The 26750-nt window shown below is 41.6% G+C and overlaps 1 protein-coding gene across 2 annotated transcripts; it reads right to left on the bottom strand.

Annotated features, from left to right (window-relative positions):
• Nucleotides 1-551: 551 nt before the first annotated feature.
• POLE2 (DNA polymerase epsilon 2, accessory subunit) lies at nt 552-25415 on the bottom strand. Of its 2 annotated transcripts, XM_030483041.1 has the most exons (19): nt 25311-25407; nt 22583-22683; nt 20205-20280; nt 18684-18761; nt 17321-17414; nt 15373-15447; nt 14077-14160; nt 13449-13505; nt 12992-13040; nt 11917-11989; nt 11041-11213; nt 5891-5980; nt 5643-5697; nt 4374-4433; nt 4207-4284; nt 3706-3814; nt 1732-1908; nt 1544-1611; nt 552-718 (listed from the first exon to the last, which is right to left on the bottom strand). In XM_030483041.1, the coding sequence occupies exons 1-19, from the start codon at nt 25376-25378 to the stop codon at nt 700-702; spliced, it is 1584 nt and encodes a 527-aa protein (XP_030338901.1). In that variant the 5' UTR covers nt 25379-25407; the 3' UTR covers nt 552-699. The 2 variants fall into 2 exon arrangements, with proteins under 2 accessions (XP_030338901.1, XP_030338902.1); XM_030483042.1 differs by lacking the exons at nt 12992-13040; nt 13449-13505 and adding an exon at nt 13260-13293 and having other exon boundaries at nt 576-718; nt 25311-25415.
• Between the last annotated feature and the right edge of the window lie 1335 nt (nt 25416-26750).

Here is a 26750-nt window from a genome sequence, read left to right as displayed (position 1 = left end):
TGCTGGAGAAGGTTTTTGCTTAGTTTTGTGATAAAAAGATCTGGGTTCACATTCAAGAGGCTGCTCTCCATCATAAGCCAGATCAACTGCTGATGTGGATGTTTGTGCTGACAGGCCCTGACCCTTTCCCACCTTCCTGATTGCTCCTTCAGCAACATTTCCTCCTCCTGACCTTCTGCAGAAGTTTCAAAGGACCATGTCTTTGTTCTCCTTACCTCTCCTCGCCCTATCTGCATAACACTATCTGCAAACAGATTATATACTGCCATCACTAAATAGCACCTCACAAATCTCTAGACCTTTCCTGTCCAAAGAAAAATCCTAGTCCACAGTTCAGTATCTCTTGTAGATAACTAGCTCGCAGTTCAACTCAGCATGGTGGAAGATAAAGTTCTGCCTATCTTTAACTTCTTTTTTTTTTTTTAAAAAAGATACTTCCTGTTTGATATACATGCATCTGGTTCCTCCAGTTGCCTTCTTTTATTATGCTTTGCTAATTAATCTTCACTGTGGGTGTACACTTCATCTAAACCAGCATCAGTATCTTTTCCTGTAAAAGTCTGTGTACAAAATGCACCATTTTTGACCTTGACATTTATTAAGAACAGTCTGTAACACATCATAAAATCAATCCACCTGAAACGAGTGCTACAATTGGCTTTACAAATGCTTGCTCCTTTTTTGCAGTCTTGCAGAAATTCAGAGACCCTGAAGCTTGCTGAAAATACAAAACAAAAACAGAATTTTTTTTGGTTTTTTTTGAAAAATAGTTCAGAATACTATCCTATTTTTTGATCTGTGAAAGATTTGATAATGTTTTAAATTAAAGACCAAAAGCATTTGACAGTATGATATCTTCTATATTGAGGTAAAGGTTCTGTGAAGTCCCTTGGGAGCGTTAAGGGTGTTACACACTCCTGTTTGACAAGAACACAGTTTCTGCAACAAGGTATGAAACAATTGGGCAAGGTAAGTTTGAATTTTTCCCACGGGGTTGTACCATCATTATTTCAAACAGGCAAATTTTCATCACAGTTTTAAGCCCTCTGATACTTTTTAATAATATCTGGTGTTGCAGCTGGCCTTTTTTTCCAGTCATTGGAAAACCACAGTTGGAATTAGTAAGTATAGGTTTAAAATATACGCAAGCAAAGCATGAAAGTGGCTTCTCGGCTTGATGATGGTCACAAAATGAACCAAGAATTGTTCCTAAGTGTAATTAACTTATGTAACAAGCATCATCTCCAGAAATGAATGTGTTCAATGGGGACTCAATTACTGAAAGTTATATAGTACAGTCTATCTTTCCTTTTACTTTCAGATCATGCTTCTCATCATTGTTATTTGACTGCATTTCCCGAATTTATTATTTTAGTTCTAGGCATTTGGATTTCTTACACTGCCTAAGTATGAAGCATAAGTGTACATTAAATTGCTAGAACATTCACTCTGTTTATACAATTGATTTTCTGTGTTCCTCCTGGTAACTAAAAAGTCAGCAAATAAGATACTTCCTTTTAAATGAGAAAGTGAACATATTTACCTGTCTTCAACTGTCTTGTTGGAGGGGTAGAATACCTTGAATGAAAATCCACTTCTTGGAAATGAACCCTGTAAAGAAAAATGTATATACCACACTTGTGTAAGTAAAGTACTGTACAAAGAGTAAGAGACACACTTGAATGTGACTGTACCCCCTTCTTCTTTTGGTAAAGCATAAGGAAATCTTACAGGATTTATGCAGAGACAGTCAGTGTTGGTGACAGTGAAGGGGTCGTATTTATCTGCAATGACGAGCATGTCTGGCACAGGATATACCCTCAGGGAGTAGTCATAGGCCCAGTACACTGGGCTAACGTACAGTGGAAGTGGCGTCAGATGTCCCTGTGACAATATGGTCTTTACAAACTGCAAGATAAACATAAATAGTTAGTTTGAACCATTTTCTATAAGTCAAATTCATTCCTGCAGATGCTGATGCTCTGTTAATAAAGAAACTTTGAACCTGGAAATGGTTTTTTTGTGTGTGTCTCTCACTCCCTCTGATTATTAATGATTTCTGTCGTAAAGCAGCAGCTGCTGTTTTGTTTGTTGTGTTTTTTGGGGCTCTTTTAATACAGAAAGTCCTTTTCTAAAGTATAGCAGCCAATATTTGAAGATGTCAAAGTTATGTCATTGATCAGACTCTCCAACAGAGAGAATCTGCTGACCTGTTCCTCCAACCCAGGAAGTACCAACATTCCCATAACTTTCATGTTACCTTTTTTTGGAGCAGGGTGGGTTAGCTGGTTGGTTTGTTTCTCATGGCTTTCCTCACAGTACCTGTTAACCACAAGACCCACACTTTTTTTTTCCCTGAACTGAGGAAATCATTTGATTCCCAAATGATTTTGATTCCTTTGTCTGTTCTGGGAGTTGCCCAGCTCCAGACACTATCATCTGCCCCATGAAATTCCCTTTTTCATCTGGCAAATTCTAGCCAGGTATTTTGGTTCCTGAAACTCTCCTCAAGCCCCTTGAAAGTTTTTATTATTACCTCTAACTAACCATGTGGCTACCCTTAAGCTCCATTTTCCCCAAAGGGCCAAAATCACTACAACAACTTGGTGGAAGGGTCTGCTGCTGAAAGAAAATGATGTATCAAGCACAGGCCCAGTTATTCCGCTTAATACTGTACAAGGCCTGAAGACACCAATAGCTCAATCTAAAGGTAGTAACAAAATTTCCTGCTTTCATTCACCTTTTTACACTGATGGCTGAATTAAAGAAACAAGTGTCAGGCAGAAAAAGGCGGAGAAAAACTGAAGCATGCAAAAGCCACCCAATACTCTTATCTGCAAAGTGCTGCAATACACAACTCTACATTTCCTTCATGATTCCTTCCTTTCCAAGCATGGGAAAGCCATATGTGAGTACAGGCAAGTGACAGCTTGCAGCATACACATACACCAAAACCAAGGGACTTCATTATCCACAGTGGATTCCCTGTGTTCACAAACTGAGCACTGTCATGATGGAGTGAAGGAAGAAAGGGCTAAAAGAAGTTTCTGAGTCAAACAAACAAAAGTATCCCTATAAAATAAATAGAAACAGACTCCACCCATCACTGCAATGAGCCAGTACTGCCTGGATCTTTCTAATTCAATTATACCAGGCGGTCCCATCAACTCCTGCTGTGCATTCATTAACTAGAATTTAACTCAGCGTGCTGTGGCAATGTATCAAAAGCAGGATTAAGACTTCAAGTGAGAAGGCAAAGGAAGCAGATGACCTTTTGGAAAAGTAACATGCTGCTTTACTGCAAATGTCACTGGATAATATAACACATCAAATTTTCATTTTCTTTTTTTTTTTAAAAAAGTATTAAACTTTGCCTTTAGGAATCAATGTATCTTGGTATGACATTCGTTGCTGGTCCACATACACAAGCTGTCAGCTGCTATGACATTCTGCATTCAAGGGCACTTGCAGCAGGACAGTCAGAATGACTCAATGCCATTATTGGTATCATGGTCTCAGTTATTTTACTGTCAAGATGGAAAGGAAGGTAATAGTACTAAATGCCTAGATCCTTGTTACAATCCCTCTTGGTTACTCCAGCAATGTGTGGAAAGTGCAGATCAGAGCACCCTAAATGCTGACCTGCTGATCAAAACAAAAAGTCAAGAAGTTCTTAATAAGAAGGGCTGAACACAACTAACTCACATGGTTGGGAATGTCCATGTTGCTGCTGGGGAAGCGGACACAGTTTCTGCACATTTTGTTTACCAAATCTTCACGGAAGATTATTATTTCCTGGGTGCAATACTGAATCCTAAGTGGAAAACATCAATGAAATTAAATAAATTAAGATGAAACTAAAAGATAGGGACCTGCATTATGAAGTTGATCTCCCTCTAACAGAGCAAAATAAAAAAAACACATTTGAATTAAAATAATACTTTTCCATCTTCCCTTCAAAAAACACTATACTTTTGAGCAGGATTTTTATACTTGCTATCAAACTTTTAGCACTACTTCCTTTCATCACTAATTGATTTATAAATGTATTTAAAACTAGTTACAATTAATGCAAGCGAAGAATTCTATTCATTTGAAAAAACTAAATGTTTCCAAAATTTGTAATTTTTAAAAAGTACATATGCACATAAATTAGTCATTCAGTCAAAAAACAACCAAATGAAAAACAGTAAGTTGCACTGTTACCTGCAAGGATTTGTGGTGAAAACTGAAAATGGCACCAGCTGTCTGAATTCCTGAGTAATATTTTCAGCCAGGGGAGGTCTAAAATAAATAGAAACAGATGTATCAACAAAGACTCTTACTTTCTTTAACTCAAAATTCCAAAATTTGAGAAAGTAAAGCAAACTGACCTTGGTAAAATAGAACCAGGACCAGGGTCTTCAGGGCCAGGAACAAACACAAATCGACTACTGTAAAAAGTTCAAGAAATCTTTTATACAAAATGATCCTAGAAGTACCTAAACATTGGTTACATACTGCCATTTCTCCACAGATGCATGCAAATAACTTATTCTGGGGCAGAGATGACAACTCTTCCTGGCCTTAAGAACCACATAAATCACAGCTAAGGCATAAGATACATTCCCACTCCTCACTAAAGTGGAAGAAACCTTAAAAACTGTTCACCGTGCAAGGGGGACTGACTGTGGGAAGGGAGACAGACAAGGTTGTGGCAGCCTGGCTCAGAACTTGGTGGTAATGGGCTCCACTATCCCATAAAAGGACCCCAGATAATCCAGCAGCGGCACACCACAAGAGCCCCACCAGGACACAGGACGGAGGATCAGTACAGGAGATAGGCTTCCTTATACCTCAACATGAGCTCATGGGCCGTGGGCTGTGACCATTCCTGCTTTTGGATCTCATTCTAGGAATTAGGTCTACTTAGGGGCTACCATTACGAATTCAAAGATCAGAAGCCAGAAAGGATAAGCCTGGCTGCCTTCCTATTTTACTTTCCTTTGTATATTCAAATCTCTGTAGAAAGGATTTTGTTCTTGAGGCCTGAAATGGGGCTCCCATAGAACAGGGATACAAGAAGGGATAAATATAGGATTCCTTTGCAGGATTGTGTAACTTTGGTTAGTTCTTAAACTAGCAGCCATGGAGAACCATGTATGCAAGAATGGAAAAGATAGAAATGAGATGTCTCTGTGTAGACAGCAGTCAAGTGTTTCCGATGACATTTTCTGTGGCTGGTACAGAAAGCCTGTAGGTGCTCATAGCGGCATCAAGACTTCAACATCAGTTTATAAAGCAGCACTGTTCAGGCAGAACCCTGCTGATTTCAAGAGAATTCCAGCAAAAAGGACTCACACAAATAGCACTTTTTGGGAATCATGGGCCATGCTTAATTCATGTGGAACATGTTCCACGTAGAGGCAGTTTACCTTTGCTCACTCAATAGCAGCTTCCATGACCAAGCTATTTTAGATAAAATCAAAACCTTACACTGCTCCCAAAACAAACTTAGAGCCCTGTTACAAGACCAGCCTGTTATCTGATCATAGCTGGCTCACAATAATGGGAAAACATAGTACGTGTAGTTTCTTAAAGTAATTAAAGCAAAGGCTCACAAAATAAACAAATTTCCCTCTTCATTGCACTTTGCTGTGTACCTTTTATGAATGCTGGGATATTCACATATAATATCCGCAAGAGCCTTCAAAGAACCTAGAGTCAGGAAAAAAAGCCATCTGGTTAGACAATGAACACACATTATATGAATCACCCCTAAACTTCAGTACCTTAAAATATGTGTCACTTACTTAGAAAATAAGCGTTTCTTCTCTGCTCTCTTAATTTGTTTTGTCATCATTATTTTAATTTAATATACACATCTGACTGTTCACAAAGACTTCCCTACCTTTCAGTGACCGAATTTGATTTTTTCCATACGGTGCAGATGAAAAATTCCCACAAAAGAAAAAGCAGGTTGGAGGTGCAGCTGAATAACCTGGGAAAAGAGAGTATCTGTGAGTATATCCATTCCCTTCATTATCTTTCAGCATTCAGCCTCCAGACCATTCCACGAAAGGCAGAAACTGAAACAGCACTTCAAGCTCTGCTGCTATTAATACACCTGAACTATTTTCTTGATACAGGCTTTTGTTAGCTTAAAAAAGTTAATTGCAACGTACAAATGTCATTAAAGAGAGCTCTCTGTTATTTACAGGCCCAGTTTCATTGGGCCTGTAACAATATTCATTGTGTGTATCAAACTAACTACTGACTCAGTCATTATAATTGTTCTTTGTGTAGCTATATAAATAATGCACTTTAAAAACGCACTCTTTCCTTTAAGAGAAAAATAGCGAGTAGGTAGCAACGGGTTACTATTAACCTCCATGCACCGTTTTAGTTGAAGGGCTATGCCAAAATTTAATTCACTCTTTGGCATTATAAAGCAACAGGAACTGGAGTTGCCTGAGCATTTTAAGAATCTGAGGAGGGGAGCACTGATCCATCCCAACATTCCTGGTCAGTTGCCAGCACCAGTAATAAGTGCTTGGAGCGATGTAGAGATGTTCCAGCTGCCCCAGCCATTGAGTCGGCTCCATTTGGAGCTCGGCTAAGGTGCCTCTATACAAACGCCCGTAGTATGGGGAACAAACAAGAGGAATTAGAGATGTGTGCAAGGCTACGGGGATATGATGTCATTGGTATCACAGAAACATGGTGAGATGGCTCCTATGACTGCAATGTCGGAATGGAAGGTTACAGGCTGTTTAGAAAAGACAGGCCAGGCAGACGGGGAGGGGGCGTTGCTATCTATGTCAGTGATAGGCTAGAGAGTATGGAACTCTGTCTGGGGACGGGTGATGAGGTAACAGAGTGTTTGTGGGTCAGGATCAAAGGGAGAACAGCCATGGGGGACATTACGGTGGGGATCTGTTACAGGCCGCCTGATCAAGAGGACTCTGTGGATGAAGCGCTCTACAGACAGATAGGAGCAGCCTCACGCTCGCAGGCCCTGGTCCTCATGGGGGACTTCAACCATCCTGACATCTGTTGGAGGGACGGTACAGCCCGGCACAAGCAATCCAGGAGGTTCCTCGATTGTGTGGAAGACAACTTCCTCTTTCAAGTAATAGAGGAGCCGACAAGGAGAGGTGCCATGCTGGACCTTGTGCTCACCAACAGGGAGGGACTGGTTGGAAATGTAACACTCCAGGGCAGCCTTGGCTGTAGTGATCACGAGATGGTTGAGTTTGAGATCCTCAGGACAGTGAGAAGAGCATGCAGCAAGCTCACTGCCCTGGACTTCAAGAAAGCAGACTTTGGCCTCTTCAGGAACCTCCTTAGTAAGGTTTCATGGGATACAGTCCTAGAGGGCAGGGGGGCCCAAGACTGCTGGTCGGTATTCAAGGACCACCTGCTACGTGCTCAAGAGTGTTGCATCCCGACTAGCAGAAAGTGCAGCAGGAGGGCCAGGAGACCTCCATGGATGGACAAGGAGCTGCTGAGGAAACTTAGAGGGAAAAAAGAAGCTTACAGAAGGTGGAAGCGAGGACAGGCAGCCTGGGAAGAATATAGGAGCATTGCCCGAGAAGCTAGGGACCAGGTTAGGAAAGCTAAGGCCCAGCTAGAATTAAGTTTGGCAAGGGATGTAAAAGATAACAGGAAAGGATTCTATAGATACGTAGCAAATAAAAGACAGGCTAGGGACAATGTGGGCCCTCTCCAGAAGCTATCAGGAGAACCGGCTACCATGGATTTGGAGAAGGCTGAGGTTCTTAATGACTTCTTTGCCTCAGTCTTCACCAGCAAATGCTCTGACCACACAACCCAAGTCTTGGAAAGCAAATGCAGGGACTGTGAGAACGAAGACCTTAGGCCCACTGTAGGAGAGGATCAGGTTCGAGACCATCTTAAGAACCTGAACGTGCACAAGTCCATGGGACCTGATGAAATCCATCCAGGGGTCCTGAAGGAGCTGGCGAATGAAGTTGCTAAACCACTGTCCATCATATTCGAAAAATCCTGGCAGTCAGGTGAAGTTCCCGATGACTGGAAGAAGGGTAATATAGCCCCTATTTTCAAGAAGGGGAAGGTGGAAGACCCGAGGAACTACAGACCAGTCAGCCTCACCTCTGTGCCTGGCAAAATCTTGGAACAGTTTCTCCTGGAAAACATGCTAAGGCACATGAAAAACAACGAGGTGGTTGGTGACAGCCAACATGGCTTCACTAAGGGGAAATCCTGCCTGACCAATCTGGTGGCCTTCTACGATGGAGCCACAGAACTGATGGACAGGGGCAGAGCAGTTGACGTTATCTACCTGGACTTGTGCAAAGCGTTCGACACTGTCCCGCACGACATCCTTGTCTCTAAATTGGAGAGACATCAATTTGATAGATGGACCACTCGGTGGATAAAAAACTGGCTCGATGGCCGCACGCAAAGAGTGGTGTTAAATGGCTCGATGTCCAGTTGGAAACCTGTAACGAGTAGTGTCCCTCAGGGATCGGTGTTGGGACCGGTCCTGTTCAACATCTTTGTCGGCGACATGGACAGTGGGATTGAGTGCGCCCTCAGCAAGTTTGCCGACGACACCAAGCTGTGTGGTTCAGTTGATACGCTGGAGGGAAGGGATGCCATCCAGAGGGACCTTGACAGGCTTGAGAGGTGGGCCGATGCCAACCTTATGAAGTTTAACCAAGCCAAGTGCAAGGTCCTACACCTGGGTCGGGGCAACCCCAGGCACTGCTACAGGCTGGGCAGAGAAGAGATTCAGAGCAGCCCTGCAGAAAAGGACTTGGGGGTGTTGGTTGATGAGAAGGTTAACATGAGCCAGCAGTGTGCGCTTGCAGCCCAGAAAGCCAACCGTATCCTGGGCTGCATCAAAAGAAGCGTGACAAGCAGGTCGAAGGAGGTGATCCTGCCCCTCTACTCTGCTCTTGTGAGACCTCACTTGGAGTACTGTGTACAGTTCTAGTGTCCTCAACATAAAAAGGACATGGAGCTGTTGGAGCGAGTCCACAGGAGGGCCACGAGGATGATAAGGGGGCTGGAGCACCTCCCGTATGAAGACAGGCTGAGAGAGTTGGGGCTGTTCAGCCTGGAGAAGAGAAGGCTGCGTGGAGACCTCATAGCAGCCTTCCAGTATCTGAAGGGGGTCTACAAGGATGCTGGGGAGGGACTCTTCCTTAGGGACTGTAGTGGTAGGACAAGGGGTAATGGGTTCAAACATAAACAGGGGAAGTTTAGACTAGATATAAGGAAGTTCTTTACAGTGAGGGTGGTGAAGCACTGGAATGGGTTACCCAGGGAGGTTGTGGATGCTCCATCCCTGGCGGTGTTCAAGGCCAGGTTGGACAGAGCCTTGAACCACGTGGTTTAGGGCAAGGTGTGCCTGCCCATGGCAGGGGGGTTGGAACTAGATGATCTTAAGGTCCTTTCCAACCCTTATGATTCTATGAATCCTCACAATATCACTTATCACCCAGAAACACACGTTTTATAGCAATGAGTGAAAAGAGAAATCTGATTCCCACCCTAAAATAAAAAAATCTACTCATTCATTCATCTCACATTCCAGGTTACTCTCCATCTTCCTAACATGCAGTACCAGACTTGGATTTACTTCACTATTTTTCAATCTATTTGGTAAATAGGACAAAATTATTTATACCAGAGAAATGGCTCATCGATGTTTTTTCCTTGCTGATCCACTCAGCTATTATTTTCTAGTTTATAATTATGAAGTTTATTGCTTGCCTATTTAAAAGAGTCTCAAAATAGTAAATGCAATATATGCATCTTTGCCAGTAGTGTTCAGTGTATTAACCTCAGTGACCAAGTCCCTTTATTACTTCAGCACATGCAAACTGAGGCCAAGTTCAGTTTGCTTCAAGAATCTTGCCAACTTTGATCAAGATTGTGAACTGGTTTTGTAACTTTTGGGTGAGTGTGGTAATTTGCATCCTATTTTCTTCATGTGAGTAGCAATTTCCCACCCTTAATTTAATGATGCTTATTTTTAAAGCAGCCACCCTCTACCACTTCCATTCTACCTAGGACAGGACAACCTGTTCCAAAACTGCCCTGGAATACAAAAAAGCAATTCACAGGCCTTGCAGATGCTTGCTATCCAAATGTCCTCAACATTACTGATGTAATGATACATGGAAGAAACTGTTCATATTTTAAGAGTAACTGACATTTTTTCACTGGTAGAACCAGAAAGCATCTGAAGGACTGCTGGGCTCCAATGAAATAAGAAGTTTTAGCTTAAACTAAGCCTCAGCCTTAGTTTAAACTAAGCCTAAGAAAAACTTTCACAAGCAAGGGAAATATTCTTGTAAGAGTACATAAAATGGCTACTGTCCAAAACAATATTAGTATTAAGTGATTTATGAAAAGGAACTGTCACCTTGCAAAAATAGGCTAATTTTTAAAACTGTTAGAGAAAGATCCAAAAGAAATATAATAGCAACCACGAAATGCAAATAGCTGTCTCTAAAATTAGAGTGAGACTTCACTGGCTTTGGGCTGGGGTTCAGTGGGATCCCACGAAAACATGCAAGAGTTGGGCTCATTCTGGCTTTTTCAAAATGGAAGTTCCTAAAAAATGCACAATACAGCAATAACAGAACTCTTGAAAATTGCTGCCTGACTTTAAAAGTATACTTTTGAGAAAAGGCACATAACCCACTGTCTTGCTGTCAGCTGTACACTGTCCAGCTTGCCCTGCCTGTCAGTGTGAGTGACCTGGCTCATGTGAGTGACCACATGATGAAGAGTTCACAAAGCTAAACCAGCATAAAACTAATTCTCTAACAAAGGCAATTAGTTTTCTGCTGAGGTATTCCCTGAATTAGCTCACCATGGGGTCAGACTTCCCAGCCCATACCAATGAGAGGACATGGGACACAGCCACAGCTGGGGACCAAGGACCAGCCAGGCATCAGACTGCCTTGCTGCACTCATCCACCCATCAAGGCTGCTAAGGGCTAAGGAAAATGGTAAAAATTCTCTTAAACAAGGCTCAGAGTCAAAGCAGTTCTCACCTACCTGAAAACATTGTGTGAAGCTTTTCTAGTACTTCTGCTTGGTCCAGCCATACATCAGAAAGAAATACAAACATGGCATTTTCGTTTTCATCCTCCAGCTGCTTCAGTTTTGCAGAAGCTTTTACTGAAGTTGATGAAGGTCCTCCAAAGAAGTTTATATTCCCATAAAAGGCTCTACATCATTAAAATATTCAAGTTAGTTCTTTTTTTTTTCTTCCCAAATCATCAGCAGTTTTGATTACGATTTACTTAAACCATTTTAATTATTATGATAGATAGCTCAGATGGTATCAATAATAATTTAGTACTTCGTGGAGAAATCAAGGAAGAGAAATGGCAATCACCTAGACATAACGCAAGGGTGCTGCCCTGTCACAACTTAAAAGATCATAGAATCATAGAATGGTTTGGATTGGAAGAACCTTAAAGCTCATCCAGTTCCATCCCCCTTGCCACGGGCAGGGACACCTTCCACTAGACCAGGTTGCTCAAAGCCCCATCCAACCTGGCTCATATCAGGGTAATATTTATCCTGGGTTCCTTCCCACATTCATTCTTTAAGCTACAAGGAATTTCTTATTCCCATGTAACAATTACCTAATTTTACATCTGAGAAGGGCTTAGATCCCGATTGCTGTTAATATGCAGAATCCAAGGGTTCTTGAAACGTTTTTTCTGCTAACACTGCAAGCTTTAGTGCTGGTCCAAGTAGACCAGCAAGTCCCAGAACAGCTTCTTTAAAACTGTATTTATTTTGAAGCATTTGGGAAGGGGAAATAATAGCATACTTTAATGTCACAGAAATTATCAAATAATGTGCTTACTTAGAAACTGAAAACAAAATATGGAGTGAGTCTGACAAAAGTCACTTTAATACCTAGTGTTTGCAGAAGGCTCAGTAGGCGGAAATCCAAAAGCGTTCACATGAAAAATTTCATCTTCATACCAGCCTAAGAGGTTTTTGAACAACAAAATAACCCTTAGTTTTTCTAGAAACATCATGTCCTAGACATTAGTCAGACAATTGGCAGCTGTGCTGCATAGCTAGTCCCAGCCTCCATCAATCCCCTTCTTGTGATTGCACCAGTCCCAGTGCTGTTTAGTGGTGAACCAGATCAGGGAACTACCTGGCTGAAAAACAGGCTGAGCAAGAAACCAACTATTTTTATTTACCCCAGACACTTCTTTGAATGGATTTGCTGCACAGCCACATAAACAACCTTCTCAACCCAACCAAGTAAGAATGTAGGGGAACAGAAATAATTTTTGCTGGCCCTGCCCCAGAAGAGTCTCCATCAAACTGCACCCTTTCTCAAGAACCGTCCCACCTGTTAGAGGAACAGAAGTAATAGGGTGACACTTGTCCCCGCTATCATTTATGCTCCTACATTCTATTTATAAATTTTAAACATAAAATATATTATTTGAAAATAGATTGGGATTATGTACATTGCACAGAGTTAGTATTTCACAAACATAAACGTCCATTATTTTGCTAAAACAAGGCTCCAAACTTGCAAGCCCTTACATAATTTTAATGAAGACTCATTAAAGCCTCTGAAGGACCAAAGCTTTGCCAACAGAAAGCAGCATTTCCAGCTTGTTAAATCACACTCTGATTATTCTAGTCTGTCTTCCTAATCTAGTCATATCTCCTCCAAACATGTTGGAGCTAGGCTAACTAAGGCCAATCCTCAAAGCTGCTACAGATGCTCACATCCCCCTCAAAATCACTGAAAATCACAATTTTCAGAGTTCTGTTCTCTGCCTTCAGAGCCCATAAGGCAATAGGCAAGGCTTCTGGCCAAAAATCTCAGGCTCAAACTCAGCTTCTGGTCAAGCCTCATCAACATGAGACTTGTCTGTTCAGCCACACCTGGCAGACATGTAAGTGCAGCAATAGCCATTAACAGAATATCTTACTACAAGCTAAGAAAAATAGTCTGCTTTACCTTCTGCCAAAACAAAGCATGATTCAGTATATAAACCGCTGTGGAACTGGTGCAGAAATGTTAAGAAATATATTTTTCTTATATCAGGACTCTTAAACTGGTTCTTCAGCCAAAGTTTGCTTTCCAGCTGGTGTAATGCATTTGGACACTACTGAAAGTTCGTAGGCTGCCTTTAAGAGCCAGGCAATTACTTGGTAGCTGGGCAGGTAAGTTCATAAACAGCCCGCAAACAGGAACACACTCTACTTCCACTAGGAGGAATACTAACCTTGTCCCAACACTCTCTGTGAAAGGGCACTGAGCTGCGGCAACCAAGTGATTTGAAAAGAAGGAAAAAGACAGAGCTGCAGTTCTCAATACATAATTTTTAATGGTCAATATTGATTTATTATTCGATTTAAAATTCTTCAGGTCTATAGGAAATATTTTTCAACTCTTACATCACAAAAAAGGATATTGCTTTACTAAGGTCTAGTTGGACAACTCCCGTAGGGTCTTCTAGGAAAAATTTCCCCTAAAAAACAGTATTCATTAATAAAGCAAAGTACACCCAAAGACATAAATGATTTAATCAGGAGCATCTATCAGTCAGCATTTAGAAATAATTTAGCCATTTTTAATATTGTAAGTTTAGAACACACTGGCAGAACTGAAAACAATGTAGTTTATAGTAAGTGTATCTTAGCACCTTCCCTTTGAGCTGTTGCAGTTTGGATTGCTGGTGCACCCCTCCCTTATTAACAGAGTCCAATGCAGTGGCAAGTCCAAACACAGTCACTGGAAGCTCCAGCATTTCAAGAAGGGGCACGCCTAAAAAATGTATCTGGTTCTGGTTGCTGACAAAAAGTATTACAAATTCTGCAGTGAGAAGACAAAGACATTTTCCCTCACACACTAGCACCAACTGCTTGTGGAAAAGTCTCTGCTTAGGGAATGGATCTTGCACTGCTGACATTGATGGAAGTTCCGCCACTGACTTATGTGACAGGATAAAGTGGCGAGATATTGAAATCCTATCATTTTCTAATATATTATAACACCGAATGAATGGTGACCTAGACACTTCACGATAAAAAGTAACCTACCTCCTTAAGCTGAGTTATCATCCCAAGCACAATCAGTTCTCCCACTTTAGCTGTATTGCCCAATAGAGTTTCTACTGTTTTAAGCTGGAACCAAAGACAAAGAATCAAATAAGAATTAAATCAAACTCTCCACATGTCTATTCATAAGCAGGCAAGACAAAGCACCTCACAGCATATGTTTTTACATAATACACAAATGAGCTATGAGAAAATATAGGCTCACTAGAAAATCAGGGGCACATTTCTGAATGTCAAATATAGCAAAGTTTAGGAAAAGATTTCCAATAATTGCTGCTAGCATAAAGAACTCCTTATTGAGTAAATATTTATTGTGATTATTTTGCTTACAACTGGATTAAAACTGAAAAGAATAAATGACAATTTCTGCTCTTGCCTAAGAATGTCAATCATACGAATTGGATCGTCAGCAGGATCCAGTCTGAATCACAGGTCCTGCCTACACACACAGAGTAACGCTACTTTTATCAAGGAACCTTCAATGGATGAGAGAGACCACTCCAGAGTAAGACAGGTGACATCACACAACACGCTGTCTGTGGTTTCTTGACAAACATATTTTGATCTGTCAAGCTGTAGTTAAGAGAGACAATCCTCCTACAACACCAGCAGAAGCAACGCATTTGCCACTGCTGACACAGAGGATAGAAAGCAGTCAAGGTAGAAAGATGCCTACAAAGCCTGGATGGAGACGCAGGCTCAACTCAGCTAAGGTCAGTTGCTTTTTTCTGTGTGATGGCATGCTCTGAACAGGGAGAAGTAGGGAAGTTGAGCAAAGTTATTTGGTACCCAGTGACACACACACACGTTCATCTCTTTTAAAAATATGTAATAACTAGATAATATAGTGAGAGCATTTAATACGAGAAAGCTGAGATGGGAACAGAACAGACTGAAGTTATTACCTTATTCAATTGTAGGTTTGTGAATTTAGTACTTATGAAAGAAAAAAGCAGGGACGATACCCCCGAGCAGAGGGAAGCAAAGTGCAATAAGCTGAACAGCTAATGCTCTTCCACCTCAGGAAGCAACATTTCTCTTGCATTTCATAGCTGCTTTTCAGTGCTTTGGTCATGCTGATGTGAGCCAAATAACTGCATTTTTGACACACAGGCTAAAAATGATCAAAAATAACTAATTTCCATTGATTATTGGAAATATTGGATGCAAAATTAAGATGTCAATGGAGAGCTATTACTGCAGTAAAGTATAACACAGGTACAGTTCCTCTGCAAGGAAAAAAAAAAAGAAAAAGAAGAAGAAAACCAGATATTTTACCTGGAATTTGCTCCTACTGTCATCAGGATGAGCAACGACTGCTGGAGGAGTAAACAGCTCATGTCTATGAGTCCTCTGCAGAAACCAAAATTGAAGTAATCCAGTTTAAATATAAATGAGCACTGTCAAAAGGCCAGTTCATTACAACCACTATACAAAATACTTTCAAAAGTTCTCTTACTCCATTTTATCCAGCAATGTTTGTTTCTTACTCTGTTTTATCCAGCAACACTTGATTTGTTGAGCATAATCAGTTCTTCCGACAAGAACTTTCTTCTAAGAAATACATGATACTGGACAATAAAACTAAGCCCAGAAACGCAACATCAAAGCAACTGTAATGCTTCTAAAAAGTCATTCCTGACTACCTAGAAGGAAGGAGTGAGAGAGCAAGGGAAGGTAAACTGTATTCAATGCTAACTGTGGAAATGAGCAGCTTTCTCTTCAGGGTAGGGCCTTATTAAAAGTAACAAATTTTTATTTTTATTTTTAATAATATCAGCAAGCTAAACTAAGAGAAACTGCAGAGAGCATAAAGAAAATGCACTGTAGGAATTTTCACTTCTTTTATTGTTTTTCATGCAGTCTGACAGCCACCCCTTAGAACAAACCCATTGCTACCAGCCCATGTAACACACACACTAAGTCCTATCAGCAGCCCTCACTCACACAGTGACCTGAACCTTCACTTTCCCAGAGGCTGGAAAGGAGTAAGTATGACAACCAAACACAAAACCTGTACAACAGAGTCTCTGTGAAACTATTAGGCAAAGAGGTGCTATAGCACAACACAGTCTAGGAAAAGAAGGTTTCAGGATATGTGCACCCTATGGACACTGCTGTTGGTCACAGAAGCCATGTTTTGTGCGAGTGTGCCCGTTCCAGCAGGTTTCACTAATCCTGATCACTGCCTGTATGAACTAAAACTTCTTCAGCTAATGGTTAACTGGTCGTCTAGGGCAGAGGTTCCCAAATTGCACCATACATACTCCTAGTGGCAGCAAATTCCCTGGTAGACAAAGAGTTGTTACTGCTCTGGGGTATCTGATCCTTTACATGCAACTACCACACGGTCCAAAGGATGAGCAGTTCACGCAGGCAGCCAGGTGCCTCCCTGCTGCCTACAGGGTGGTACAGACAGAAACCTGTACCGTCTGTGTGATCAGCAGCTTGCTCCCCATCCCATCACTGTTCCCGCTGCGCTGCACGACAGAGAGAAGCAGAATGAACAAGCAGGTGACAGGGGGCTAGATCCCAACCTGTGGGGTGAGTGGAAGACAGGAAAGCACAGGTTTGTGACCCTGTTACGAGGGATAATCAGACAGCGAGTGTTGAGGGACTGACTCCTTCTGTCTGTGTGCACTGGTCCAGAGCCACTACCTACAGCTGCTGTCAGAACCTGCAGCTACAGTCACAGTGGTGCAGAGCAGGCCATGCTGGGGAATCCTGTTCCGAAGTTGCTCACAAGACAAGTCAAGATGCATACTCCACCAGCATACGGCAAGGGGTGGCTGGCTCTCCCTAAGCATTTTGAAAACTGGAAAATGAAAATATGAACTAAACCAGAAGCAAACTTCAATGCTTCAATGCTTCTCTGAATGAGAGCTTCAGGTTTGCATTATCTCAACAACCACTACAAACAATGACATGCTAATCAAATGTAATGCAGAGCCAGACCACAGGAAAGAAAACAGCAAGACTCACGTAAAAGTACAAAATTCTCTCTTATGACATGATGCTAACATGTAGAAATACATGAATCCATCATGCTGTATGGTGACAGTTGAGACTGATAAACCTTAGTATAGATCCTGTTCTTATTCAGATTTTTATTTGAACTGTAGCTCACAAAAGCACCTCAACACAAAGCATTGTTGTACATCTAAGAATAAAAAACCCAGCATTTTGTTTGTGTATTTTGTTACATAAAGCAAAACTTTTTCCTGACCTGTTGTAAGAGGGAGTAGCGTTCACGAAACAACTCTGCTTTATCTCTGGCAGTTCCAAATAAATTTGGTACAGGAAAGTTGGTCATCAACAGACTGTAAGAAGTTTAACACAATCAAGATTAAAAAAAGGTACATTTCACACACAGAAATGACTTATTGATCTGAAAGTTGTAGGAGGCTGCAAAAGCTATAACACTACTGCATAATTTATTTGTTCAATGAGGAAGATTTCTGCTAGGAATCCTGTGTTTCTGCACCTTGAAGGCTATATCCATTTAATTTACCTCTAATTCTGAAGGCTACAGCCCTTTAATTCCCCTCTAACTCGCAGGCCTTGAGATTTATCTTTCCTGAATGGGACTCTGCAGAAATCAGTTTTTAAAAAAGCAGGTACACCTTTTAAGCGGCACGAACAAGAGTATTTTCTTTCTCTTGGTTAGCAGATCGCCTTCATGGAGTTCTCTGTTCCAATAGCCTGGAAAGCTAAAAAGTGGCACTGGAATAAAACTCCTGCTGCAAACAGATTGCTTTTGCTGGACTGGCAGAATCATGGGCCAAGGCTAGAATATGAAGTGCACATTACATGAAGGTTGCTGCAAGCCCTTGCAATGAACACCACTATCCATCCCTCAGCTAACACTACTCAAGCTTTTTAAAGGCACGCCTTCTTTTTGGCTCAGCAGTCTGAGCTGCTTGCTGTTAAAGGTAAATTCTTTAGATAGCAAAATATTTACAACTAATTCCTCCAATTACTTCTTTCTTTCTCCAACCTCCTGAGATACCAGTTGCTCCTAATTTTTTTTTTTTTTAGCTTTTGTAGCTCTCCTTAGAAACGCCCCAGGGCTTCAGGGAGTTGCAAGCTACAGTCTAACAAATAAATACATGCAACAGACAAAAAAAAAATTAAACAGCCAAATGGGGAGGGAGGGGGGTAAAACACCAAAAAACAATCCAAACTATATTTAGCGATGTATGTCCTTAGTCTTACTGTCTCTTTTATTCATCAGACGGCATAAACATGGTTGCACATTTTACTATCTGATAAATGCTGAAGTTTCAGAGCCAGTAACGTCACAGCAGCACAGAATACCCTGCCATGAGAGATACAGGTCCCCCTTTCAGTTTCATCTTACTGGACTAGGAAAAACCCAATGGCACATTTATTTACAAGCCAGCATTCATCATGGAGTCTGACTAGCTCTTCAGAGACTAAGAAACAAAATTGTCTCACTTTCTCACTCAGGTTTGAGATGAGCAGACCCAAGAGGAAAAGACTATAAACAAGAACTTTTAACCATATAGAAACAGAGGTTTTTTTCTTAAAACAAGAAGTGATTGAAACTTAAAATATGCAAGACTTACGGCAGAAACTTCTTTCTTTCTGAATTATAAATATAACGTGGAATATCAAAGGCTCCAATAATGTTGAAAACATTTTCTCTGAAATATGAATACATTTACAACATTATCTAAAGTGGATGAAATGGTAACAGAACATGTTGAATAAAATTATATTTGTTTTGTTCACTATCACTCTGCATTATCACTTCTCCCACATCACTCTACCTATTGGATACTACTGCATCTTCTAATTCAAACCACAAAACTCTTCAGAAGTTCATTTAGAAATGAGAGCAGGATACATCTCCTCCCCTTACCATTCTCTGCTAACTTTTTTGACAACAGAGCAGCCTTGGCATGGTTTATGTGAATAGGTTTAAACAATGGACATGCACAACTCTTCAGACAATTAAAAGCTGATAACATCCCATTATATTTACTTGTTTCAGTTCTCTCCTCTGATTTCCCTCTTACTGTAAGAGGGATCAAATTAATGATTTAAGGGATCAAATTCATGATTCATAATTTCAAATTACTGGATCAAATTCATCAGAGTAGATAATATTATCCCATGAACCTTCACTAAGGCTTACACGCATAGGACAACCAACACTGCCCATCAGACACTGATGTCTTAGGCTTCAGAGTGTATTTGTTATAAAACTTTGCCTTCAAGCTTTTTGCAGCATAATTCCAAAGAGCTGTACAGGCTGGCCCTGTGATCTATAGAGCTTTTCCCTTCAGATCTCTGTATTAAGAATCTACACATACAGAGCTCTCTAATACTGGAGCAAAAAATATATTAGGTATATAAAGTGACACGAAGAAAAGTCACACTCAAACCATCTGCATCATAAAGGCTCCAACAACAAAGAGAAAAGTAAAAACCAAATTTGCTTCATATTGAGAAACTGCAGGTATCCAATTGACATGCCTAGCAAACCATTTATTTTCATGCTTTGCATTACGATGCCAACACACAACATAAACACTAAAAGAAACACATTCATCACAATCACAAATTAAGTTCTCAGAAACTCAATTGCTCTCTGCTTTGTTATTGGAGAGTGGAAATCAATCAGCCCTGCCATACAAAAAAAGCACCATGGAGGAAAACTTCCAAGTGCTTTCAGAAAAGAAGTACATTATGAAAGGCAAAAAAAAATAACCGCAGAGAATTTTGATCTAGAGAAAAGCAAATAAAGACATGAACAGAAGTAACAACTTCTCTCTGCATTGTAACTATTAATTTATTTTATCGGTTAATATTCAGCCTGTGTCATATGTAACACATAACCACAGCATTTTAATTCCAGAATGTCAGCATTATATTCAGAATTCCCTGGAGGCCTATCCATGAGAACAAATTGTCTAAGAAGGAACATTACCAACCTTCAAAGACAGTACCAGGAAGACAAAAGCACAAAGCAATTACTGCATGTGTAGCACTGCAGAAAACGCCTGACATTTATTTCCTGAGAAGAACTAAGGGAATGCATACCAACTTCCATAAACCTCAAATGAAAAACAATGTTACTGTACATAGTTTCATCTGATGCCTGGCTACATTCTTGGACAGCTGCTTCCACTGTGGATTGTTCAACCATATTAGATGACACTGAAAAGAAAATTTCAAAGGATTAAAACTGCTGCCTGTGGAAAACAGTGAGTAAGAAAGTAAGCAAGTCTCATATCCTGCAAAAAATAGTTCAGACTTCTCAGAGGAATTTATTACACAAATAAGTATATTTTCAGTGAGCTAATGACACATGCTGTTTTCTCTTTAGAAAATGATCACTTAATATTCTTACCAGGATATATCTCTAGTGAAAAAATAACCCCCACACATACTGCGCCCACCATTAATTCACTAAACATGGAGAACAAGACAATTATAGTTTATGCAAAGCTGCCAAATATACTACAAATGTGTTAGATCTGAGCTTTCACATTCTGGAGGTTAATTTTATTCCAGAACATTATCACACAGATTGCTGTCATAAATTTTAAGTATTCAAACAGTTTAACACAATTTTGGAGATAGGAACATTGTTGTCTTCATGGATTTATATTGATAATTGAAATTAAAAATACTTCTAAACACTAATGTTTTGCTGAATTTGAAGGGAAGACCAATCAATGCAGACTGACTAAAGGACTTGGTCAACATTACCAAGCCTAACTGCTGGGCTCCCAGAACAGAAATCAGTAAGTGAAAACTTGTCCATGAGTTCCCTATTCAGGGCATGGGACTCAAAATCACAATTCCTGTAAGACAGGGATGAACAGCAGAGCAAAAGGGGCACTAAGGGAGCTTAGCAGGACTCACAGGAGAGACCCGCGTTCTGGTCTACTAACGTCTACCCCTAACCTCCAACAACTCAGACATGAGCTGGACAACATGGGAATTTATAGTACAAAATTATGCCCTAAACAAAGACATATTGAGAATGCACTGACTGCATGTTCTATATTGGCCCTACAGCTTCTTGTACTGATTCAAATTTGTTCAAAAATGTGGTTGCATTAATTTGTACCAGCAGGCTTTATGCTAGACCAGGATCAGTTCTTCAAACTGCTTTTACTCCCTGTTTCATCAGTTATTATCTGTTTTTGCATGAATAGTGTAAGAACATAAAGTCATAACTTCTATAGTCTATTCTCTAGTAAAACTATAGAACAAGCATGTGCCCACTCTCGATTTAATTAGGTCTAAATAGGCTACACTGGGAGTTTCCTGAACTCACCTAAGGCCTAGTATTTATTTTAGATCACATTTATCTGGATTTCAATCTTCTTGGCAAAAACTGGAAGTGAGCCCAAGTTTCCTATTTCTAATTAGCTCAGTAAACACACATATATGTCAGGCATCACACCTCTGTCAGTCACATTCTTTAACTAAAGGTGCTACAACTCCTATGTTTTGTGCTGTCAGACTGTGTCAAGGGTATTTTGAGCTACTATCCCGTGCCTTTCACGGTGCACAGGAGCACTGGATCTGAGTACCTCGGGATATACTGTCCCAATTAAGCAGGAGGTAGTCTCCAGACAAAATTCCTGCCAAGATGTGGAGTTTTGGGCATGCTCAGAACCAAATGTGTCATGAGAACTTTACCAGAAAAAGCTTAACTCTCCAAGCCTCATGTTTTTATGGGATTTTCCAGGAGTTTTCTGGATTGCAATTCTGGATTGCAATTTATAGAATCTGATGTACTTTCACACACCAAGATGGTACAGCTGCTACAGCGCTACAGTGCCCCAGCTGTTACCAACACCTTCTGCCCAATGTTACTATCCTGAGATCAGGTTGGAATAACATCAGCATCTGCTTTGCTGATTTGGAGAACAGCCAGGTGATGGTAAAACTCCAACCACAGTAGGTTTAAGTTAATATGCTGGACCATTACACTGGGGCACTTGTATCTCCTACTCCACTTGGATGCGAGGGCAGTCATCTCATGAAGGAATGCAACTGTTTTCTTCCTGCAGTCACAGCTAGGCTCCTCAGATTAGAGCTATCAACAACCCTTTTCTGTACCTGGACTACTGAATAACAAGTTAATTAAATTTTTCATTATTCCTGTGGTTTATTTCAATATTTAAAATCACAGTTTTAGACGCAAAGATATCCACACAAACTCAGCTAAGTGCTTTTAGTAATTGGCATTAAAAAATTTCACTACTATTGGAAAAGTCAGGAGGTACCAGGCTGCCAACTTTTTTAATGGCATAAATCTCTTTTGCTGCCATTACAAACTTCAGTATTTAACAAAACAAAATGCCAACAAATGCATTTATCTTGATCAACCCAGAGACTAGAATGATACCTCAGTGCTGCCAATATCTCTGTCTTTGTCTCAATAACATTCAAAGCAAAAGACAAACTTATCAAGCTTAAGAAAAATAAATTGTTTACTTACAAGGCTGTTTTTCCACGGCGTCAATGACATTTTCAATTACATCATCAAGTTCTACTTCACTGATGGACTGAAGAGCTTCAGCAAGATACTTTAAAGCATCTCTAATTCCAGTGAAGAAAGTCAGCTCAAAAAGCAATTAATATTCAACACTATTTATACAAACTATGCCAATTTTGGCAGATGTGCACACAATCACTAAATGGCTTACGATAAAAAAGTAGAAATAATCAGTACTGTATAATACTGCACTAGTTAGAGTCAAAGAAGAAAAAAAATCATTAGGATTGAAAACACTGAGGATAAGAAGCAGATACAGAGAAGAACCCCATCTTCATACAATCATAGAAAGACTCATGTCAGAAGGGACTGACAGGGTCCAGCTTTCTGGTCTAACAGCACAGGCTGGTCATGTTGCTCACAGCACTGTCCAGTCAGATTCTGACCATCTCCAAGGATGGAGTTCTTACCCCTCTCTTGGCCCTGTCCTGGTGCTTCACTACTCTCCTTGTGAATGATTTATTCCACACTGGAAGGGACATCTGCAGACCATCTGGTCCAACTTTCTACTGCAATCCAGGACCCCCATTGAGCCAAGTCTTGAGTATTTCCAGTGAGGGAGATTCCACACTTCTCTAGTATACATACTCCAAAGTTTATTTGTTCTTACAGTGAAGATTTTATTTTAACATTGTGCCCATTGCCTCTTGCCCTATCACTGCGTATCCTCGAGAAGAAAGGACCTCTATAGCCACCTTTTAGGAAGACTGGGATTAATTAGATCATAGAATCACAAAATCACTGAACAGGTTGGGTTGGAAAGGACCTTAAAAATCATTTAGTTCCAAACCCCCCCTACCATGGGCAGGGACACCTCACACTAGACCAAGTTGCTCAAAGCCCCATCCAACCTGAACACTTCCAGGGATTGGGCATCCATCCCTGATCCTTCTGAGCCTTTTCTTCTTGAGACTCAATAAAGCCAAATCCTTTGCATTTTTTTCACATCAAGTTCTCCAATCCTTTAATCACAGAATCATAGAATGGTTTGGGTTGGAACGGACCTTTAAATATCATCTAGTCCAACTGCCCTGCAATGAGCTGGGACATCTTCAATGAGATCAAGTTGCTCAGAAACCTGCCAAACCTGACCTTAAATGTTTCCTGCCATGGGCCATGGATCACCTCTCTGGGCAACCTGCGCCAGTGTTTCACTAGCCTCATTGTAAAAAAATTCCTTCTTAAATCTATTCTGAAACTCTCCTCTTTTAGTTTAAAATGATTACCCCTTGTCCTATTGCAGCAGGCCCTAGTAAAAAGCCTGTCCCCATCTTTCTTATAAGGCCCCTTTAGGTACTGGCAGGCTGCTTTAAGGTCTCCCCAGAGCCTTCTCTTCTCCAGGCTGAATAAACCCATCTCTCTCAGCCTGTCTCCATAGGTGAGGTGCTCCAGTCCTCAGAGGATCTTTGGGGGCTCTTCTGGACTTGCTCCAACAACTCCACATCATTCTTATGTTGGGGGCCCCAGAGCTGGATTATCTCGGTGGTCCTCCACTAGACCCTCTCCACTTTCCCCCCCCCCCCCTCCATTTCTTCAATCTCCCTTAAACCAAGCAGACTAAAACTGGACAAGTGGGATTTCTTCTGTTGCAATCCATGCTTGCTGCCTCTCACCCCTTCTCTGTGCACTAGCTCCTTCTCGCTAAGTCCCCATTAGACAGTTGGATTACCTTCACTCCCTTTTCTGTAGACTGAGCAAACCCAGCTCTTCCTGCTTCGCTTACACACCATGAGCTCTAGCCCATGACCACCTTAATGTCTTAGGACACACTCCATTTTATCAGTATCTCTGAGATTGGAATTATTTTAACTCTGAATAACATTAGAATTTGTAAACCAATTCTTCCCTCATCCTTAGACTACAGTCTTGCACTTAAAGATAACAATTTTCTTATCTGTCATCTGTCAGCCAGTCAAAACTGGCATTTTGGTTAACAGCTCGACCTTCAAAATGTCTCAGTTCATTTAACTGTGGGAGTTGGGAGCTATGAACTTGGACTTGTCACTAATGAAATTGTCCAAAATAATCACATCTCAATCCATGCTGGAAACAAAATGGAACTAATATCAATGCACGATCTTGAAAGGAAAAATATGAGCAATGGAGCCCCAGGCACTCCTATAAATCATGATACCTTCTACTGCAAGCAGAAATCACTTTTTTTTGACTTTGCAATCCTAACCTAATATAGATTATTATTTACTTTAGGAAATACCATTTCTTTCTCTAGTAAGAGATGCTGAATACAGAACCAGCAAGTGCAACTCAGCAAAGAGAGTTGTAAGGGCCAGTAACAGACCAAAAAAACCCAACAAAACAACTAAACATCCAGCACCACCATCTGGGAGGGTACCAGAGACAGACCAAGGGCAGCTTTTGGTGCCACCTAAACCCACAGCAGGTGCTGCAGTAGATTGGGTCATGGGTGGAGATGGATGAAAGAGGCCCACAGCAGCAGGACAGGCAAAACAGCATGGCGTCAGAGAAGAGACTCCAAATGCCTCGGCGCGGGCCGAGGAAGAGGCGGCAAAGGCATCCCCCATCACAACGCGAGACCCTGGGGCGCGCCCCGAAAGCGGGAGCTGGGCTTGAGGAAGCTATGAGAAGACACCCCCGGCCGGAGCGGGACCCGACGAGCCGCGCCTCCCACCCCGATCCCGGCGCTACTCACGCCCGCAGCAGGAGCCCGCGCAGCCGGAACGCGGAGCTCAGCCGGCGCCGCAGCCGCTCCGTCTCCATCGTGAGCGGTTGGCGCCAAACGGCGGCTCCGCCCCCTCCGCCCTGGGCCTGGCCCTGCCCCGCGGCGGGCGGGGGCCCCAGGCCCGCCCCGCGAGGACGGCGCCCAGGGTAAGGCGGCCCGGTCTTATCGGACCGAAACCAGAGGAGGCTACGCAGATAGTCAGTGGGCTATAGCACCTCTGCTATGGAGACAGGCTGAGAGAGCTGGGCTTGTTCAGCCTGGAGAAGGTTCGATTTCAGTTAGATATTAGGCAGAAGTTCTTCCCTGTGAGGGTGCTGAAGCACTGGCACAGGGTGCCCAGAGAAGCTGTGGCTGCCCCATCCTTGACAGTGTTCAAGGCCAGGTTGGACAGGGCTTGGAGAAACCTGGTTCAGTGGAAGGTGTCCCTGCCCATGGCAGGGGAGGTGGAACTAGATGAGCTTTAAGATTCCTTCCAACACAAACCACTCTATGATACTTACACGTCCTCTTCTTTCCCTGTAGGCTCTGATGTAGGTTGCACCCCCCATCTCTAGCAGCCCAGAGTCTCCCCAGCTTCAGTTTTACCTGCCATAAAATGTCTATTAAATTACATCTGGCTGTGAATTGGTCTTGCTTGTACTCCTGTGCTTGAGCCTTGTTTTCACTGTTGACACCCTCAGTCTGTTAGATGGCATGGGATGTTTCTCCCCCATTCTTCCTTTCTTCTCATGAGGTTCACAAGCCCTGAATTGGGGCTGTTACAACCTGCTGTAGTTCTGTAGCTGGTTGCTTGGTTGTACAATTCCATTCATAACTCTGCCTTGCCTTTACTGCTCTGTAGGGCTCTTTCTGAGCTAGAAGGGTGCACTCTTAGGCTCTTAAAACACAGACAGGAATTGTCCCACCTGGGTGCCAAGCTTCCTAGGACAGCTTTTAGTTGCCCAAGAATTAAGTTTATGGTGAACTCTTAGTTCTCCAGTTTATCACTACTCATGTGTCAGCACTGTCAGATAGAGACCTCTTCCAGTATGTATAGAGCACAATAAATAACCCTGTGCCTTGTACAGTTCCTCTCTCGTGGGGCAGCTCCTTTCTCTCCAGATAAAAAATGCATGGTATTTCATTCAAACACTCTGAGCCTTGTCTCTCAAAATACAGCTTCATTCCACAGAAGGCCCACAAAACAACTCTGAAAGTTCCTTGATCAAAAGACTGCAGGGATATAAAGATGGATAAAAAATGTCAGCCTATTTTCTATAGTCCATTCTCAACTGCATAATTTATAATCACTCCTCATCTGGGAGCAAGCTCATGGGTGAAGCTGTATCTACTCTCTTTAGACAAAAAGCTACCATCTGACAGGTCTCAGCTATTTTGGAAGGAAATATGATCCATTTTTTGTCTCAGGCA

This window comes from Strigops habroptila, chromosome 4 (assembly GCF_004027225.2).
Source record: "Strigops habroptila isolate Jane chromosome 4, bStrHab1.2.pri, whole genome shotgun sequence".
Lineage (NCBI taxonomy): Eukaryota > Metazoa > Chordata > Aves > Psittaciformes > Psittacidae > Strigops > Strigops habroptila.
Note: the sequence above shows the minus strand (reverse complement) of the source record. Positions and strands in the feature narration are given on the sequence as shown.

Excerpts from the sequence above, each read along its gene's own strand:
- POLE2 (XM_030483041.1), bottom strand. The coding sequence starts at position 25,378 with ATGGAGACGGAGCGGCTGCGGCGCCGGCTGAGCTCCGCGTTCCGGCTG. Across the intron at positions 20,281-22,582 it reads CGCCGTGGAAAAACAGCCTT|TGTCATCTAATATGGTTGAA; the intron begins GTAAGTAAACAA and ends TTTTCTTTTCAG. Across the intron at positions 17,415-18,683 it reads GAAAGAAAGAAGTTTCTGCC|TCTGTTGATGACCAACTTTC; the intron begins GTAAGTCTTGCA and ends AACTTCTTACAG.